The sequence below is a fragment of the Mandrillus leucophaeus genome, unplaced genomic scaffold, assembly GCF_000951045.1.
Source record: "Mandrillus leucophaeus isolate KB7577 unplaced genomic scaffold, Mleu.le_1.0 Scaffold53, whole genome shotgun sequence".
In the NCBI taxonomy this organism is placed as follows: Eukaryota; Metazoa; Chordata; class Mammalia; order Primates; family Cercopithecidae; genus Mandrillus; species Mandrillus leucophaeus.
The window spans coordinates 1,297,606-1,315,357 of NW_012105697.1; the positions used below are offsets into that span (position 1 = coordinate 1,297,606).

A 17,752-nucleotide genomic window follows, 5' to 3' on the forward strand; every position below is an offset into this window, starting at 1 on the left:
TTCCCAACTGCATTCTTTCCTCTCCACCTCAAGGGCCGCCGCTTCCCTCTCCCATCCTGTGTTAGTCACGCCCTTCATGTGTGTATCCTTTTGCAACATGTATCCACATGCAACCATTGTTTTGTTTGGCTTTGTTTTGTTTTTTGAGATGGAATTTTGCTCTCGTTGTCCAGGCTGGAGTATAGTGGCGCAGTCTTGGCTCACTGCAACCTCCAGCTCACCTCAACCTCTGCCTCCCAGGTTCAAGCAATTCTCCTGCTTCAGCCTCCTAAGTAGCTGGGATTACAGGCGCCCACCACCATGCCTGGGTAAGTTTTGTATTTTTAGTAGAGACGGGGTTTCACCATGTTGGCCAGGCTGGTGTCGAACTTCCGACCTCAGGTGATCTACCTGCCTTGGCCTCCCAAAGTGCTGGGATTACAGGCATGAGCAGCCGTGCCTGACCATTTTATGTGTTTTAAAACTTCGTGTCAATGCAATTGTAGACTTCTGCAATGCCATTGTAGACTTCTGGTAATATATGGGATGCTGGTGCATCTACTTTCACTGACCTATGGTGTTCCCCTGTATCAATACACCAGGACCCATGTATCCATTGTTCAGGAGATGGACACGGAGACCATTTCCAGTTCCTCACTGTTACAAACAGGATAGCGAGCATTCTTGCGTTTATCTCTTTATTCCGAGTCGGAGAGTTTCTCTAGAGTGTACGCCCACCCACTGGTAGAAGGACTGCACTTCATACACACTGATACGACTTCTCCAGTTAGCTGAGGTTTTTATGGAGTCCTTTATGCTTGCCATTTCCCCCTCCCTGGGTAAGGCTGCTTTTCTCTTCTGGAGCCGGTCACCTGTCTCTCCCCACTGATGAACAGAGAGTTACAGCCGGCATCACCTTTCCCTTGTACGGCCACCTCTGTCCACCTCTGTCTCCTCTGGCTGCTCCATGGCAAGTCCCCAGCCCCAGTTCCCTTCTGCCAGCATGGTCCTGGCCAAAGTGATGGTCCCGAGAAAGGTGTGGTCGACTTTAGCTGTAGTGGTGCCTGCCTGAGTTAGGGAGTATTTCAGAGCTCACGAGAGATTAGGGAGGTAAAGCATGGGGCTAAGGGATAGTCCTTGTTGGAGAAGAAATAGCATGAACAAAGGGTGGGAAGCTGGAAGCCAAACAAGTGTATGGTCTCTGTTTTATAGATGGGAACCTGAAGCCCAGAGATGGCAAGTCACTTCCTCAAAGTCACAGAGCAACGCAGAGACTATCAGCTTCATCCTTATTGGTTGGTCATTCATACATTCATTTGGTACATATTAACAAAGTGCCTAGGCCAGGCGCAGTGGCTCACACCTGTAATCCCAGCACTTTGGGAGGCTGAGGCAGATGGATCACCTGAGGTCAGGAGTTCAAGACCAGCCTAGTCAACATGGTGAAACCACACCTATACTAAAAATACAAAAATTAGCCGGGCATCGTGGTGGGCACCTGTAATCCCAGCTACTCAGGAGGCTGAGGCAGGAGAATCACTTGCATCTGGGAGGCAGAGAGCCGAGATCACACCACTGCACTCCAGCCTGGATGACAGAGCAAGACCCTGTCTCAAAAAAAAAAAAAAAGAGAGAGAGAGAGGGAAGGGAGCATCACTTGAATAAGCCCACGGAGAGACCCTGTCTCTACAAAAAATTAAAGAATTAACTGGGCATGGTGGCATGTGTCTGTGGTCCCAGCTACTCAGGAGGCTGAGGCAGAGGATTGCTTGAACCCAGGAGGTTGAGGCTGCAGTGAGCCATCATTCCACCACTGCACTCCAACCTGGGCGACAGAGGATGACCCTGTCTCAAAACACAATACATGCCAGGCACGGTGGCTCACGCCTGTAATCCCAGCACTTTGGGAGGCTGAGGCAGGTGGATCACCTGAGGTCAAGAGTTCGAGAGCAGCCTGACCAACATGGTGAAACCCCGTCTCCAGAAAAAAAAAAAAGAGCCGAGTGTGGTAGTGCATGCCTGTAATCTCAGCTACTTGGGAGGCTGAGGCAGAAGAATCGCTTGAACCTGGGAAGCGGAGGCTGCAGTGAGCCGAGATCACTCCACTGCACTCCAGCCTGGGCAAGAGAGCAATACTCTGTCTCAAACACACACACATACCCCAAAAACAGCACCTACTCTGTGCCATGCACTGTTTTAAGGGCCCACTATTTATAGCTATACAGGTGAACCGCATGTCTGACAGTGATCCTATAAAATTGTAATACCGAATTTTTACGGTACTTTTTCTATGAGTAGACACACAAGCGCCTACATTGTGTTACCGGACAGTAACCTGCCGCACAGCTGTGTGGCCCAGGAGCCGCCGGCCACCTTACAGCCCAGGTGCCCGCAGCCCTGCCACGTAGGTGTGAGTGATGTTGCTCTAGGATGTTGGCAGGATGACGACATCGCCTGAACACACACTGCCCAGATGGTATCAGTGTCGTTAAGCGAAGGATGGCTGTGGCGAAACAAACAAACAAGCAAACAAAGACCGCCTGTTCTGAGTGCGGAGCTTATTATTCTGGGCGTAATTATGATGAATTGTTAGTTACGTTTGCCTGCAGGATTGAGGTAGGGGGTGATCCCAATTAGGGGGTGCCCCAGGGGAGCGCCCCAGGAGTCAGGGCTTGTCTCAAAAGCCCCCGCTCCTCCCTCAGCCTCCCCTCCATCCGACCCCGTTCATATCGCGGGAAGGTCCCACAGAGTGGCTGTGGATACTCCCGAAACGCAGCGGTGTAAACGGGGAGGGAGGGAGAGAGACAGTGGTGTGGCAGGGAGAGAGACTGAAGAGCCCTTTGTAGCCAGGCAGAGCTGTCAATAAAGTTTCGTCGCCTTAGTAACCGCAGGCTTCGCGGCGCGGGAGGGGAGAGGGATGGCGGTGCGCGCACAGTCACCGCCTTCCTCCCGCCGGCCCCGGCTTTCTCCCTCCTGCGGCTGAAGCTCTCTTCGGAGAAAGAGAATAGGGAGGCCGCAACTCTATGGTGATGGACGGATGCCTTACCCAATGGAAAGAGGAGCTGTCCCAAGGCCAGCCAGTCATATACGACTGCTGGTGCTGGCAGAGCCCGCCCTCTTTCCACTTGGACCTGAATAACCCGACCCAACCCGAGTTTCGCCCGGAGCGACTGCGCTTTCGGCCAATGAGTGCGTCGATTTCAGGCCGCAGTGGGAAAGGAGGCGGGACACTTCGCTGTGAGAGAGACTGAGGGACAGCGATGTCAACCACTGACAACAGTTCGCGGCGTTTGACGGCGGCGGGGGCGTGGCGGGATTTTATCTGGGTACTGAGGAGGACCGGGCGGGGAAAGAGTGGGGCTTGACCAATGGGAGCGCCGGAGCTTCGTAGCAACGGAGGAGTGGCGGTAGCCGTGACCAATAGAAACTTCAGTGGCCTTGGCGGGGCGGGCCCGGCGAGCAGATGGGAGGTGCGGCGACAGTGTTTGACGAGAGCTGAAGGAGGCAGTGGGAGGTGTTGGCGGCGGCGGCGCGGGCGCCTGAGGAGGAGGAGGAGGAGAAGCGGGTGAGGGGCGGCGCGGGGCCCGATCTCTGAGCCCCTTCACGGCCCCAGCCCCGCGCCGCCTTGGCTCCCAGTCGCCCCCTGCCCCGACTGCCCCCCACCCCGTCCGGCCCCTCCTTGTGTCCAGGCACCCACGTCTCCCGGCCCCTCGCCGGGCCTCGGGCTTCGCGGCACCGCAGCCTCCTTCCTGTGCTTCCTCACCCGGGCCCTGACCCCCTTCTTATGTCCACAGCCCTCCCTGCATCCTCAGGGCCTCTCCCTGACCTCCTGTCACTCTCCAGGCCTCTCCCTGCACCCCCAGGCCTCCTCCTGCACCCCCCAGGGCCTTTCCCTGACCTCACCCTCCAGGCTTCTCCCTGCACCCCTAGGCCTCTTCCTGCACCCTCAGGGCCTCTCCCTGACCTCCTGTCACTCTCCAGGCCTCTCCCTGCACCCCCAGGCCTCCTCCTGCACCCCCCAGGGCCTTTCCCTGACCTCACCCTCCAGGCTTCTCCCTGCACCCCTAGGCCTCTTCCTGCACCCTCAGGGCCTCTCCCTGACCCCTCTCTCACCCCTGGGCCCTCCCTGCACCCCCAGGGCCAATCCCTGACCTCCTCTCACCCTCCAGGCTTCCTCCTGGACCCTCTAGGTCTCTCTGTGCCCTAGAACCTCTCTCTAACCCCTCTCCCCCTCTCCTGGCTCTCCCTGGACCCTGAGGTTGGCCTCTGACCCTCCAGGTCCCTTGCCCTGGGCTCTCACCGCCCACCCAGGCCCCTCCCTGGGCCCCCAGGCCCTTCCCTAGGGTCTCCCTTTCCTGGATTCCCCAGGACCCCACCAAGCCCCGTCTGGATCCCTAGGCCCCTGTCGGCCCTCTCAGGCCCCTCACTCACTGGACACCCAGGATCTTCTCCACCGTCCCTGGGTCGCCCCCCCACCCAGGTCTCCCGTCTGGCTCCTCCCTGGGTCCCTAGGCCTTTCTCCGCACTCTGCCCTCCCTGGCACCGCCTTCCCTTCCTCACACCCCTCTGAGCGCCCCCAGGCCCGGCTGCAGCCTTCTGCCCCGCATGGCCTCCTGCCGTGCCCACCGCTGTGCGTTTCTGTCCTTGCCCCCAGTCCCCTCTCCAGCTTCCCCGCCGTCCCTGGCGCCCTCCCGCAGCGCCCCGTCTTTCTCTTCTGCAGCCTCCCAGTCTGTCCCCGACCCCTCTACAGCCGTCTCTGCAGCTCCAGCTCCTTGTCCTGCCCCATCTCCTCCCCTCCCGGGCGCAGATGAGCCTGGGGTGCCCTGGTGCGGGGACGAGGCTAGCCTCCGTCCGGGTTAGGGGTTTGGGTGGTTTCCTTCATCTCTCCATTCTCTCCTGGCTCCGCTTTAAAAACATGTTTTTGTAAATATTGACCTGTGCTGCCTCCCCATAGTCTTCCTTTGCTCCCCACCCCACCCCTGCTTTTGTCCTCTGAGCCCCCCTCCCCTGGAATCCTTGGAGAGGGAGCAGGTGCTGGGATCCCTCCCCTGCCCTCCCTCCCCTCACCCGCCTCCAGGCTGCCTGGGGCTTCACCCGGAGCCTCCTGACCACTCCCGAAGGCTGCCGGGGAGGCAGGGGGCGGAGACCGAGGCTGGGTCGTGGTGGGGGTGGAGGGCGGGACCTCGGGCTGGCGGGAAGCTTTGACTTTTCCTCCTTGAGGGCTAGAGGTAGAGCGGCTCCCCACCTTGCTAAGCCTTTAGGGTGATCCCGGCTGCCAGTCAGTCAGCCTTCCCTGGGCCCACAGAGATGGGTGTGTGTGGGGGGTCTCTGTGCACATGGGCAGGGGCATCTGCGTGTGTCAGTCTGAATGTGCATGGGTGTGCCTGGTGCCCGTGTGCGTGTGCACGTGGGGTTGTGTGTTTACGGGGGCCTGCGTCTGCCCTGCAGAGCAAGAGGGGATAGAGGTGCTAAGGTGATGGCTGACATGGCTCTGGGGTTTCCCTACTCTCAGAAGTACTTGTTGCGTTCCATCTTCGCCAGCAGCACGGTGAAGTCTGCACTGCTTTTCTCCCCATTTTGCAGATGAGATTGTGGGGCTCGCCAGCGTCCCCCACGGCTTCTGAGTAGCTCAGGAGTGGAGTCAGCACCACGCCAGGCTCCCCGCGCCTGCCTTGCCCTCACCTGTTCCTGCTCTCTGCCAGAGGCAGCATGGTCCGCAGGGCACCATGGGGCCGGACAGAGTGACAGCACGAGAACTGTGCGAGAACGACGACCTGGCCACCAGCCTCGTCCTGGACCCCTACCTCGGTTTCCGCACCCATAAGATGAACGTCAGGTGAGGCGGCCTGGGGGCGAGGGCGGGCCCGAGGGGTCAGGACCCCTCCCCTTGCACCACTGCCGCCCCTCAGCCCTCTCCTCAGCCTGGTCCTCCCCTCAGCTCCAAGTGGGGGTTGGGGCCGGGGCCCGGGAAGGCCCTGGGACCCAGGCATGCCCTCTCCCCCAGCCCTGTGCCCCCACTGCGGCGACAGCAGCACCTGCGCTCAGCGCTGGAAACTTTCCTGAGGCAGCGGGACCTGGAGGCTGCGTACCGGGCCCTGACGCTGGGAGGCTGGACGGCCCACTACTTCCAGAGCCGGGGCCCGCGGCAGGAGGCTGCCCTCAAGACCCACGTGAGGGCGCCCTCCCCTCCCCCGTCCTCACCGCGTGTCCTCCCTGCTCACCGGGCTTGGTCCTGCCTGGCAGACGCTCTAGAGTCCCTCAGCGCAGCCCCTGGGGCCCCCTGACTTCCTAGCCCTTGGGACCATCTGAGGCAAGGCTCAGAGAATCCTAGGAGAGGAGAGTTGGGGGGCCCTCTGAGATGTACTCCAACCTCTTCGTTTGACGGATGAGGAAACTGAGGCCCCGAGAGGGAACACGAGGCCCCCGAGACCACACAGTGAGTCAGTGGCAGAGCAGGCCTAGATTCCTGGAGAGAGAGGGCCAAAGATGCCCCTGCCCCACCTCCTCACCCCCACCCTCACCCTCACCAGGTCTATCGCTACCTCCGTGCCTTCCTGCCGGAAAGTGGCTTTACCATCCTGCCCTGCACGCGCTACTCCATGGAGACCAACGGGGCCAAGATCGTGTCCACTCGTGCTTGGTAAGAGGGCCGGACTCCCTCCGGGCCTCCTTGGAAGAGACAGGGCTCAGAGGGGATGAGAGACCCTCTGTTCATGGACTGGCCAACCGGGGAAAAGAGAGGTGCCTGGTCCTCCGGGCATCCTAGGAAGCTAGTGGGGCTAATCCTGGAACCCCTTTGTGGCTACCAGGGTGCTGCTGGAGCGGGAGACCCCAGATGTGACCCCAGGGTTCCTGGGGCTTCCAGGAAAGAACTAGGCTTCTGCTTAGGGGTACGTTGTCCTTACCTCATCGTGACCTGAGCCCCCACCACATGTTAAACACCCCTGAGTGCAGTGAGGAGACCCTGCCCCTGCGGGGTTCACAGTCTGGTGAGGAGGCGGGTGGCAGACAAGTCAACATGCGGTCGCTGGTCCCGGCTGGTACACGCTGCAGGGGAGCTGCGAGGAATGAGCAAGTGCTCCCAGGGCGAGGCTCACACTGAGAGGGGAAGCACCAGCCTGAGGGTCTGGTGGGGCGAGTAGTGGGGAGTCCAGACAGGAGGGAACTGGGAGCAGGAGGTGCTATGAGAGTGAGGGGAGAGAATGGGGGCTGTATCTGCTGTGTGTGTGCTGTCCTGAAGGCTTTCAGCAGAAGGGTCCTGTGAGGTTGGAGCAGGGAAGCCCACCCAGGCGGGAGGGGAAGAGGAAGATCTGGCAGACGGATCGCCAGTAGCCAGCACCAGTGCACAGGAGTCCCTGCTCCCTGGGTGCCTTTGTGCCGGAGGCCCGAGTCCCCTGAGCACCTGCAGGAGGCCAGGCATTGCCCACAGCCCCGCCCCCTGGCCTCTTGGCAGGAAAAAGAATGAGAAGCTGGAGCTGCTGGTGGGCTGCATCGCAGAGCTGCGGGAGGCGGATGAGGGGCTGCTGAGGGCTGGTGAGAATGACTTCAGCATCATGTACTCAACCCGCAAGCGAAGTGCTCAGCTGTGGCTGGGCCCAGCCGCCTTCATCAACCATGGTGAGGGTCAGGCAGGTGGGTGGGCAGGATGGGATGGGGCCAAGCGGAGCTGGAGGGATGTAGTGGGAGGGTTTGGCGACTGAGCTCTGAGCTCACCCACCTCTCTTCTCTCTCCTGCCCCGACTGGCTCCAGACTGCAAACCCAACTGCAAGGTAAGGCCCTGGGACTCGGGAGGAGTGGCCACGTGGGAAGAAAGGGTGCCTGTGGCCTGGGGAAAGGGTTTTTGGTCAGTAAAGAGCCAAATGCTGGCCAGGCGTGGTGGCTCACGCCTGTAATCCCAGCACTTTGGGAGGCCGAGGCAGGCAGATCATGAGGTCAGGAAATCGAGACCATCCTGGCTAACACGGTGAAACCCCATCTCTACTAAAAATACAAAAAATTAGCCAGGCGTGGTGGCAGGTGCCTATAGTCCCAGCTACTCGGGAGGCTGAGGCAGGAGAATGGCGTGAACCCGGGAGGCGGAGCTTGCAGCGAGCCGAGATCGCGCCCCTGCACTCCAGCCTGGGCCACAGAGTGAGACTCTGTCTCAAAAATAAAAATAAAAAAAGAGCCAAATGCTGCCCCCTGTCTCCACAGCTTCCCACGGGTCCTGGAAGGAGCAGAGTGGGTATCTGGTCACAAGGCTACCAAAAAGGAGAAAGGGGCTCCAGCTTGGCCAGTGTTGCCTGGCTGTTTGTGCAGTTGCGCTGGAACCCTGGTTGCCAGCTGCTGGCCGTCTTTCTTCTCTGAAAACTGAGCTGGGAGCTGTGCCAATTTGGGCAGGGAGTGTGGCAGTGAGGCAGGGCCCTGTGGTGGGAGCTCCCAGCCTTGCAGGGAGCAACACAGGCAGCTGTGGTATCAGGAGCAGAGAGGCCAGAGAGCCCCAGGGGTCAGGGGTCACGACTCAGGATGCTGTCCAGACATACTGAGGAGAGGCCGCTGGTTGTCCTATAGCCGGGAAGCGGAAGGAATGAGGAGGGTCGGCTCCAGGAAGGCATTGAGGGCGCACCCTCTGGAGCGCAGACCTCGGTGGGGCGCCCCGGGAGGCATGACAAAGGGGTCCAGATCTTCAGCTCCAGAGTCAGAACTGAGTTGGGGTCCTGGCTATGCTACCCCTGGGCTTTGGTTTTTCATCTCGCTTGGGGTTGGTTGCCCAGGAACACTGCAGGCTGGTCAGGTGTTCCAGAGGGTTTTGGACAGTGAATACGCGGCCCTGATCTGGCACCACACACAGACGCTGGGTGGGATGGAAACAAAAGGCGGTACCTGGAGAGGCTTTGCAGGGCGAGTGTGCGCTAGCCACCTTGAGCACAAGAGAGGGCGGCCAGCTCGCCAGCGATCTAGAACCATCTGGCTTCACAGAAGCGACGCCATGCTGGGCATCGACAAAGAGGCAGAATTTCCCTAGGTGTTAAAGGAAATCAGGGGCAAAGGAGGGCGTCTAGCAGGACATGGCACCCAGAGGGCTGGGGGTGCCCAATGACGGCTTTGGTCGGGCAGCAAGGCCTTGTGGCCCGGGCCAGGGAGCCACGGAAGCTCCCCCCAGGGTGTTTAATGGGAAGCTTGGGTTTTAGGTCACCCTGGAGGCCCATGTGCAAGAGGCTTGGCAGAAAGGGGAGAGGCTGGAGGCAGGGTGGCCACAGAGAGGTGATGAGGGGCTGACTCCAGTAGGGGTTTCAGGGAGGCAAGGAGGATGAGGATGTGGGAGGTGACGCACTTAGGAGGTAGTGGCCGGTTGGTCTGGGGGCCGTCAGGCAGGCAGGTGGCGAGGGCTACTCCCAGGCAAATGTCAGTCTTGAGTGGATGGATAAATGGACAGTTGGGTGGACAGTGGTCATGCCCCCTTCTAGACGGGGAACAGGGAGGGAGGCACAGCTGTGTGGGGCCCGGGAGGAGCCTGCGGGGCAGCTCCTGGGTGAATGATCCCAAAGGCAGGGCCAGAGCCCACACGGATTGGGCTGTGGAGTGGAGGCGGGCCTCAGAGAAGCGGGGGCAGCCCATGGCAGGCAGAGCTCAGACCTCAGCTGCCAAGGAACAGTTTGGTGGGGGGCAGGCAGCTCAGGAGGGGATGGGCTTGGGTGTGGCAGAAGAGGTGGGGCTTGGCACCAGGCCACAGAGGCTGGAGGGAGCGGTCAGCACTGCTGGCACGGCATGCTGCCAGAAGGTCAGGTTAGATCATCGTCCTGCAGGGAGGGGTGGAAACCAGCCAGTGGGTGGATTGTCCAGGGGCTACAGGCAAAGGACAGGCCCTGGGCAAGGCAGCCGCCTCCAAATGCCACTTTTAGGGGCTCGGCTCTTGCCCCATTCCAGAACAGGACGCTCAGGGCCAGGGTGTCCGGCCAGGCGTGGGGCGTGGGTGAGCCCTCCCCGGGGCCAGGGCGCTGAGTGGGCTTTGCCCTCAGTTTGTGCCTGCAGACGGGAACGCCGCCTGTGTGAAGGTGCTCCGGGACATCGAGCCTGGGGACGAGGTGACGTGCTTCTACGGCGATGGCTTCTTCGGCGAGAAGAATGAGCACTGTGAATGCTACACCTGTGAGAGGTGGGGACCAGGCAAGGGGCGGGTGGGTTCAGGACAGGCTGGCTGCCCCAGGCATCCGGGCTTCTTGAGCCCAGAAATGCACCCTCGGGGCCCATCCCTGAGTGTGTTCAACCCCAGCCTCTCATCTCCCCTCCACCCGATCTCCCAGGAAAGGCGAAGGAGCTTTCCGAACGAGACCTAGGGAGCCTGCATTGCCACCACGGCCCCTGGACAAGTACCAGCTACGTGAGACCAAGCGGCGGCTGCAAGGCCTGGACAGCGGCGGCCGACAGGGCCTGCTGGGCCCTCGGGTCTGCCTGCACCCGTCCCCACTGCGCCGGGACCCGTTCTGTGGTGAGCACCCCTCCCTGCCATCCCGGCAGCCCCTACCCTGTGTGCTCCTGGTCATCTGTCTCCTTTCTTCTGAGCTCTCTGCCTAGCCTGGCACCCTCCCTCCCACCCTCAGCCCCTGGCAGGCCTCGCTGTTGAGCAGTTCTGCCTACATGGTTCCTCTGGGGAGTGCAGGGCAGAGCCGCCTCCTTGTCCAGAGGAGGACCGGCCCAGCTTGCACTGACTTCACCTCTCCTTTATTCCTCCTCTCCCTGCTACCTGGACCTTCACAGCCGCCTGCCAACCCCTGCACCTGCCAGCCTGTAGCACCCGCCCAGACACCTCACCCCTCTGGCTCCAGTGGCTGCCTCAGCCCCAGCCCCGAGTGCGGCCCCGGAAGCGCCGACGCCCCCGGCCCCGGAGAGCCCCAGTGCTCTCCACCCACCACGCCGCCCGCATCTCCCTGCACCGATGGGGAGGCTGTGGCCCCCACTGCCGCCTGCGAGGGGAGGCCCTGGTGGCCCTGGGCCAGCCCCCCCGTGCCCGCTGGATTCCCCAGCAGGACTGGCACTGGGCCCGGCGCTATGGGCTGCCTTACGTAGTGCGTGTGGACCTTCGTCGCCTGGCCCCAGCCCCACCAGCCACCCCAGCCCCTGCTGGGCCCCCAGGCCCCATCCTGATCCCGAAGCAGGCCCTCGCCTTCGCCCCCTTCTCCCCACCCAAGCGCCTACGGCTGGTGGTCAGCCACGGTTCCATCGACCTAGATGTCGACGGGGAAGAGCTGTGACAGGCCGGACGGGGAGGCCCAGCAGGGAGAGAGGGTCCGTCTCCTAGCTACTCCCCAGGACCTTCAGAAGGAGCCCTTGGACCTCTGGGAGGGAGCTGACCCTTGACTCCAGCATAGCTCTGACCCTGGAACGGGGTTGGTTTGGATGCCCCCAGGGATCTGACCCCTGACCCTTTGTGACTGCTGACCCCTGAGCCACCCCCACTCCCACAGGGAGCCCTGGCCATTTGCTGCCCTTCCCACCCCTGTCCCAGCCTCAGGACTGCAGGAGCCGTCCGCCTCCCTCAGCCCCTTCCTCCCCAGGGAGCTAAGCCATAAGGGGCAGGGGCCACCCACGGCATCTCCTCGGAAGTACAGGCCTCAGGAGGAGGTGGAACTGACGGGGGGTGGCACTCCCCGGAGACTGTCCTCACGAGGGGACTGGGTTCGCTCTCAGCTCTGCAGCTGTCTACGGTGGGGGGAAGGTTGGGGGGTGTCTGGGGGCATGTTCCCCTCACCACCCCCTGTGGGTCTCAGGGAGGCCGGGTGCGACCTCATCTTTCTCATGGTGCTATCCTGGTGCTATCGGGGTGGGGGGCTCCCTCCCCTCCCCCACACCAGAAAGGGGTATGTTGGGGGATTGGAAGCACTTGAACTTTTTATTTTATTAAAACCTTGTTATAAGCAGCACCCTTGGCGGTGTTTTGTTTTGGCTTACGTTTTCAAGGGATATGGGGAGGGTGAGACCGTCAGCTGTGCTGGTGAGAAGGGGAAGAGGCAGCCCAGGTCTGCGGCCCTGAGAGCTGTTGGGAGAGGGATTTGGGAGGGTGACGGACTAGGGGGACTGAGGCTGGAGCCCCATCCCCACTCGGGCTGTGCTTATAAAAATGCCTTCAGACCCATCCTCTCCTGGGAGCAGGTCCTCCCATTTTCCAGGCGAGGCCAACAAGGTTTAGCAAGCAGAGTGACTTGCCAAGGCCACATGGGAACTTGAGGGCTTTTGAGGGCCCTTCTCCCTTCTGGCACTTCTCAGTGAGAGGCCCCTCCCACATCTCAGTCCAAACAGAGAGAGACTGGTGGGGGCTGGCTGAGTGGGGGTGTGGGGGCTGCCCAGGACACCAGAGTCAGGCCTGGGGGAGGCGGCGCTGACGGGGCCTTCCTCAGCTGTGGCATCTTGGACTTTGTGGTGTCTGAGACCAGGATGATGAATCTTGTTTCTTCAGGTCCAATCCAGGATCTGGATTTTGCCAGGGCGTCTTAACTCTCCTTGTAATCTCGTTTTGCAAAAGGACTAACAGTGGCTGACCGTGAGCACTCCCTGATCCCAGGTACCTCCAGCTTCTCACAGACACTTTTCTCATTGGGGCCACCGAGCCCGTCTTACTTGGGCAGCTACAGGTCACCTGCTGGCTCCAGGACCCCCCTGTGCACCTCCACATCTGCCAGCCTTGAATAAGCTTACTGTGGAGGTGGACAAGGCCAGGCCGCAGGTATCAGGGAACTCTCCTTGTCCCTGGTGGAGAAGGAGCAACGGGGGAGGAGAGGCCACAGCGAGACCCATATGAGCACCTCTGCAGTGGCCCTGGGAGGTGGGGACAAGGGGGCAGTTGAGAACAGGTCAAACCTTGTTTACTTTAAAACTCGTTTAGATACATTGGATAATACGGCCTGTTCTATTTCTTTTGCAGGGAGAAAATTCCTCTTTCTTGTAGTGCAAATCCTGCTAAACCCTGTTTGTTTTCTTTCTCATGTTAAAAATAAGGATGGAGAGAGCTCCAGGTCGTCAAACGGCAGAGAGATGGCTCCAGTAGCAGTCCCCAGGGATTTGTCTCTGAATAATGAACTGAAGCCATGCCGTTCGTTTCTTTCCTTTTTTTTTTTTTTTTTTTGAGACAGGGTCTCGCTCTGTGGCCCAGGCTGGAATGCAGTGGCGCCATCTCGGCTCACTGCAACCTTCGTCTCCTGGATTCAAGCAATTCTCCTGCCTCAGCCTCCCGAGTGGCTGGGACCACGGGCGCACGCCACCCCATCAAGCTGATTTTTAAAATTTTTTGTAGCGATTGTCTCACTGTGTTGCTCAGGCTGGTCTCAAACTCCTGAGCTCAAGCAATCCTTCTGCCTCCGCCTCCCAAAGTGCTAGGATTACAGGTGTGAGCCACCACGCCCGGCCTTTTGTTTCTGAAATTCAGGTGCTGTTGCAACAGCTCTTAGAAAAAGAGGGCAGCAGAGCAGGGAGTCTTAGCTGAGGACTCATGGGTGGACGTCGGAACTTCCCGGAACCTTCGGAAATCTTCAGTGTTGAGAGTACACATTCATATGCACGTTTTTTACAGGGGGTTCAGAGCGTTCATCACATTCTCACAAGTTTCTATATCTGCCCCACCCCACCCCACCCCCCAACAAAAAGGGCTAAAAACCAGGGGCAAGCCAGGTGCGGTGGCTCACACCTGTAATCCCAGCACTTTGGGAGGCCAAGGCGGGCAGATTGCCTGAGATTGGGCGTTTGAGACCAGCCTGACCAACATGGAGAAACCTCATCTCTACTAAAAATACAAACTTAGGCGGGCATGGTGGCGTATGCCTGTAATCCCAGCTACTCGGGAGGCTGAGGCAGGAGAATCATTTGAACCCGGGAGGCGGAGGGCGTTAAGAAACTGGCGATCAGGGTTTCCCGGCCTCCACGCTGCTGCCATGCCGAGCTGGTGTTTCTGGGCAGGGCGTGTCCTCTCCTATGCATTGCAGGATGTTGGGCAGCTTCCCTAGTCTTCACCCACTAGATGCCAGGAACATCCCTCCGTCCCAACCAAAAATGTCTCCAGACCTTGCCTGATGTCCCCATGGGGGCCAGAGTCAGCTTCTGGCTTGAGCCGGGCAGCAGCTCAAGTGGTGCTTGGGGAGTGGTGGGGGAGGGGAGACGCCAGGACCATAGTGGTCATTCCCTATCCTTGTTGCAGCATGATGGTCGGGACAGCCTCAGGGGCGTGGGCGCTCTCAGAGTCATGTCGCCCACGCAGACAGGAGCCGGCCTGGGGAGGGTCCCTCAGCTGCAGGGGACCCTGGCTTCCACGAAGTTTGAGGAATTCATGCTGGCACTTCCCAGCTGGCAGGACCTGGGGGCATCCTGATGCAGCTGGGGCCCGGGGTCATGAGTTCACCAAGGTAGCTCAAGGATGGGAAGAAACGGTGGTGGCGGAGGGTCCTCTGGTCGAAGCCTGGGCCTGAGAACCCCGTCATACACTTGGAGGCCAGAGCAAGGGAAACAAGGAACTCGGAGGCTGGTGGCTGTAGGTGAAGGTGGAAGGAAGTTTATTGAAACAGGAAACCCTGACAACCAGGGCTGACCTGGGTATGTGGCACTAGAACTGCTCTCAGCGTTTGGCTGGCAGGCAGGCAGGGCCCTAGCCAAGGACTCCCCACCCTGACCCCGTGTCTCCCTGTGCGGGCGCGCTCTGACTGCAAGCTAGTCAACCAGATGCCTCCAAGAGCTCCAGGACCGGTTTCTGGGGCCATCCCTGGGCTATCTGTCCGGTCGATCAGTCCCACTGTCCAGTACGAGATGGGGCACCAGAATTGAGCCGACATGCTGATTCGAGTGACTCAGATTGTCTGTCTGGCTAGAGACCCCACACACTGAGAAGAGCAGAGCCAGACACCGTTCTGCTTGGTATGTTTTCACATCGCCGTCCTCCCCACAGCCCTAGGAAGTGGAGGTGTCATTATTATGTCATTGTTACCATATTTCAGATGAAAAGACCACAGTGCGGAGGGGCTAGCGAACTCGTCCCAGGCCACATGGTTAGTAAGCTTCAGGGCCTGGACCGAACTCATTTTCAGAACCGTTTGGGCTCTACCACCTTCTGGATGGGGAAGAGGGAAACCCAGAGAGAAGGGGCGAAGCTGCACCCCTAGGAGCCAAGGGACAGTGAGTAGGAGAGGCAGAGCAGGTGGCCTTCAGGATCCATGATCTGGAGGCTGGGAGGACGGAGCAGGTTCTGAGGGAAGAACTGCAGAGGGAGGGGATGATGGGAGGATTGAAGAGATGGGGCTGGAGGAGGAGAAAGAAGTGGGGAGGAGGAGGTTGAGCGAACAAGGATGCAGGTGTTCTGGGTGGGGGCAGGAATAAGTGGAGTGGCCTCAGTTTTCTCTGACCGGGGAGGTTGCGGAGACTGTGAGGCTGACATTAGGGGTCTCAGGACGCGGCTGCTAGACACCAGGGAAAGCCAGCTGGAGCACATGTTGGAGGTGTTTGGAGTTTGCACATGTGATGGTCCACCAGGCTGTAGGCCAGGCTGGGCAGGTCTGCCCCTGCCCCTGGCTCAGGCATCAGTGGGGCAGTGGCAGCTGCAGAAGGGGTCGGGAGTGTGAGAATGTGCTGAGATGAGGTCTGGAAGCAGTGAAGAGAAGATGGGAGGGGGAGGAAGAAGGAAGGCTGGCCAACAGCGCAAAAATGGGTTCTAGACACGGCTCTGGGGAGGTCACGAGGCAGTTGTGGCTGCACAGGTGTGGTGCCCTGTGCTTGGGATGTTACCTGGGTGACCTCACCAACTTAGCTCCATTCTGTGACTCAGAGAGGGGTCCTGCCCCCGTGGTTCTACCAGCGCCTCTGTGCCTGCGGCAAGGCTCTGGGGACGTTGCATGAACAGGAAGCCCTCCTGTAGCTGAGTCCACACCCTGTACCCTCACCCCATTCTCGGGTTGTGGTCAGAGACGGAGTCAGGAGGCCAAGATCTCAGAGGTGGCGTCATCCTGGGAGATGGCCCGTCTAGGGTGTGTCCTGGGCAGCGTGGAGGGCAGGTGATGGACAGGTCATCATGGAGCAGGGGGCAGGATGGAGTCAGTCCTCTGAGCTCACCCAGCTCCACCTCCTCTGATAATGGGGCCCTGAGCCATCTTAGCTTGCCTTGGGGAACCTTGGGTTCACACAGGTCAAGAAGCTTGTCTAGGGTCACCCTGCAAGTTGTCATGATTAGTTGTAGTCACCTTTGAACCCTGGGGTTGAACAGGGCCTCAGAGGGCCGCTTCAGTCAGAGGTTGGGACTTCCCCCTCTTAAGAGCCCCTTTGGGAGGCTGATAGTTCAGGGAGCACCAGTTGGGAAAACCAGCACCCCAGGCTGACTGGTCTCACGGCTCCCTCCGCAGGACCAGGCTAGAACCCTAGGGATCTGTGCCAGGATGGGGAAGGAGTAGAGAATGATTCTGAGGGAGCTCTGAGCGTCCTCTGGTGCTGGCAGTCTGGCGGGGGTCACGGGAGAAATTGCGGCGATATGTGTGGTAGGAAAGACCGACAGCGGCCTCTGTGGGGTGGGGGTGCGGGGTGAGCCTGATGCACTGCAGAACCGAGCAGGCTGCTACTCCTGGCTGTGGGTGTGGGTGCCAAAAGGGTGGACACCAGGGGACTCTGTTGGGAATAAGCTGGCTCCCGTGATGGGGCTCTCGATGTTCTGGGAGGGGAATGAGCCAGGTGGGAAGGGAGTGGTGGAGAGTCCAGAGAGAGTGGGGGAGGGAGGGATGGAGTCAGCTTTGGGTGGTACAAAGAAGACCCCTCAGGATCCCAGATGGGATGGATCGGGGTGGGATGGGGAAGGAGCCTGGGGAGATGGTACAGGCAGGAAGGGAGTAGGGGAAAGACTGAGGTGAGAGGTAGGTGTGGTGATTGAGAGGCAGGAACACTTGGAGCCATCTAGGTGGGACAGTGTTGAGAACTGGGGACCCGGAGCTGGCTCACAGCTGTCAACATGAGGCATCTACCTGCTGGAATGGAGAGGGAAAAGGACGGGAGGCACTCGGCTTCCTATCTTAGGGCCCTGCCTACCGTCTCTGCCTGATAGAGCAGCAGTCCTTCACCTGCCCCTTATTAGAAAAAGCAGTGTGAGCCCGGACACAGGCACAGGGAGGATCCCCACCACCACCACGACGCGCCGCTGGCTGGGCATGAAGAAGGAACATCAGCAACAGCATAACATTATTCGTGGCTTAGACACTGGGAGGTAGGGGTGGATAACCGAGGCCGGGCCTCCGCGAGACAAAAAGATGCAGGGTCACTGCATCTTCAGAGGAGGTCGCGCCGGGGCAGTCAGATTTTGCCGGCGAAAGTCCCGTTCTTGATCTGCTCATTCCAGCTCTCCACCTGGGAAGCAGAAAGGCAGGGAGCGGGACGCCGGCTCAGCCTCAGCCGAGCCCTCCCCACGCCTGGCCCGGCGCCCCCTCTGCCGACTCACCCAGCTGGTGGGGCACAGCGAGTGGTACACGCGGTAATAGTACTCGCAGGGCTGCGTGCTCTTCCCACGGCGGGTCCTGATCTTGAGGCAGCGGTGGTAGTCTGTGGGGGGCGGGGTCACGCGACAAGCCACGCCCATTCCAGGACAGGATCCGCCCTTCCACTACTCGGTCCCTCCCAGTTCTTCCCTGCTTCGCCCCGCCTCCCTCTACCCCCGAGGCCTCCATCCCGCCCCTCCCAGCCATGCCCCAACCCCTACCTCCCTCACACTGCTCCTCCTAGCCAGACCCTGCCCCTACCTACCTCGCCCCACACCTTCCAAATCAGGCCTTGCGCCTACCAACC

The 17,752-nt window shown here is 60.1% G+C and overlaps 2 protein-coding genes across 2 annotated transcripts; one reads left to right on the forward strand and one right to left on the reverse strand.

Moving 5' to 3' along the window:
* The first annotated feature begins 3,436 nt into the window (after window positions 1-3,436).
* Window positions 3,437-11,880, forward strand: SUV420H2 (suppressor of variegation 4-20 homolog 2 (Drosophila)). The gene is made up of 9 exons (XM_011996957.1): window positions 3,437-3,544; window positions 5,563-5,815; window positions 5,984-6,149; window positions 6,510-6,619; window positions 7,433-7,596; window positions 7,730-7,749; window positions 9,979-10,115; window positions 10,264-10,448; window positions 10,718-11,880. The coding sequence occupies exons 2-9, from the start codon at window positions 5,706-5,708 to the stop codon at window positions 11,209-11,211; spliced, it is 1,386 nt and encodes a 461-aa protein (XP_011852347.1). The 5' UTR covers window positions 3,437-3,544; window positions 5,563-5,705; the 3' UTR covers window positions 11,212-11,880.
* A 5,260-nt stretch (window positions 11,881-17,140) lies between these two features.
* LOC105551631 (cytochrome c oxidase subunit 6B2) lies at window positions 17,141-17,749 on the reverse strand. Its single transcript, XM_011996958.1, has 2 exons — window positions 17,409-17,749; window positions 17,141-17,317 (listed from the first exon to the last, which is right to left on the reverse strand). Exons 1-2 carry the CDS (start codon window positions 17,544-17,546, stop codon window positions 17,264-17,266), a joined length of 192 nt encoding a protein of 63 aa, XP_011852348.1. The 5' UTR covers window positions 17,547-17,749; the 3' UTR covers window positions 17,141-17,263.
* Window positions 17,750-17,752: the final 3 nt, after the last annotated feature.

Coding starts and splice junctions, on each gene's coding strand:
- SUV420H2 (XM_011996957.1), top strand. CDS start 5,706: ATGGGGCCGGACAGAGTGACAGCACGAGAACTGTGCGAGAACGACGAC. Junction 7,597..7,729: donor AGCCGCCTTCATCAACCATG/GTGAGGGTCAGG, acceptor GACTGGCTCCAG/ACTGCAAACCCAACTGCAAG. Junction 7,750..9,978: donor ACTGCAAACCCAACTGCAAG/GTAAGGCCCTGG, acceptor CTTTGCCCTCAG/TTTGTGCCTGCAGACGGGAA.
- LOC105551631 (XM_011996958.1), bottom strand. CDS start 17,546: ATGGGCGTGGCTTGTCGCGTGACCCCGCCCCCCACAGACTACCACCGC. Junction 17,318..17,408: donor CGCTGTGCCCCACCAGCTGG/GTGAGTCGGCAG, acceptor TCTGCTTCCCAG/GTGGAGAGCTGGAATGAGCA.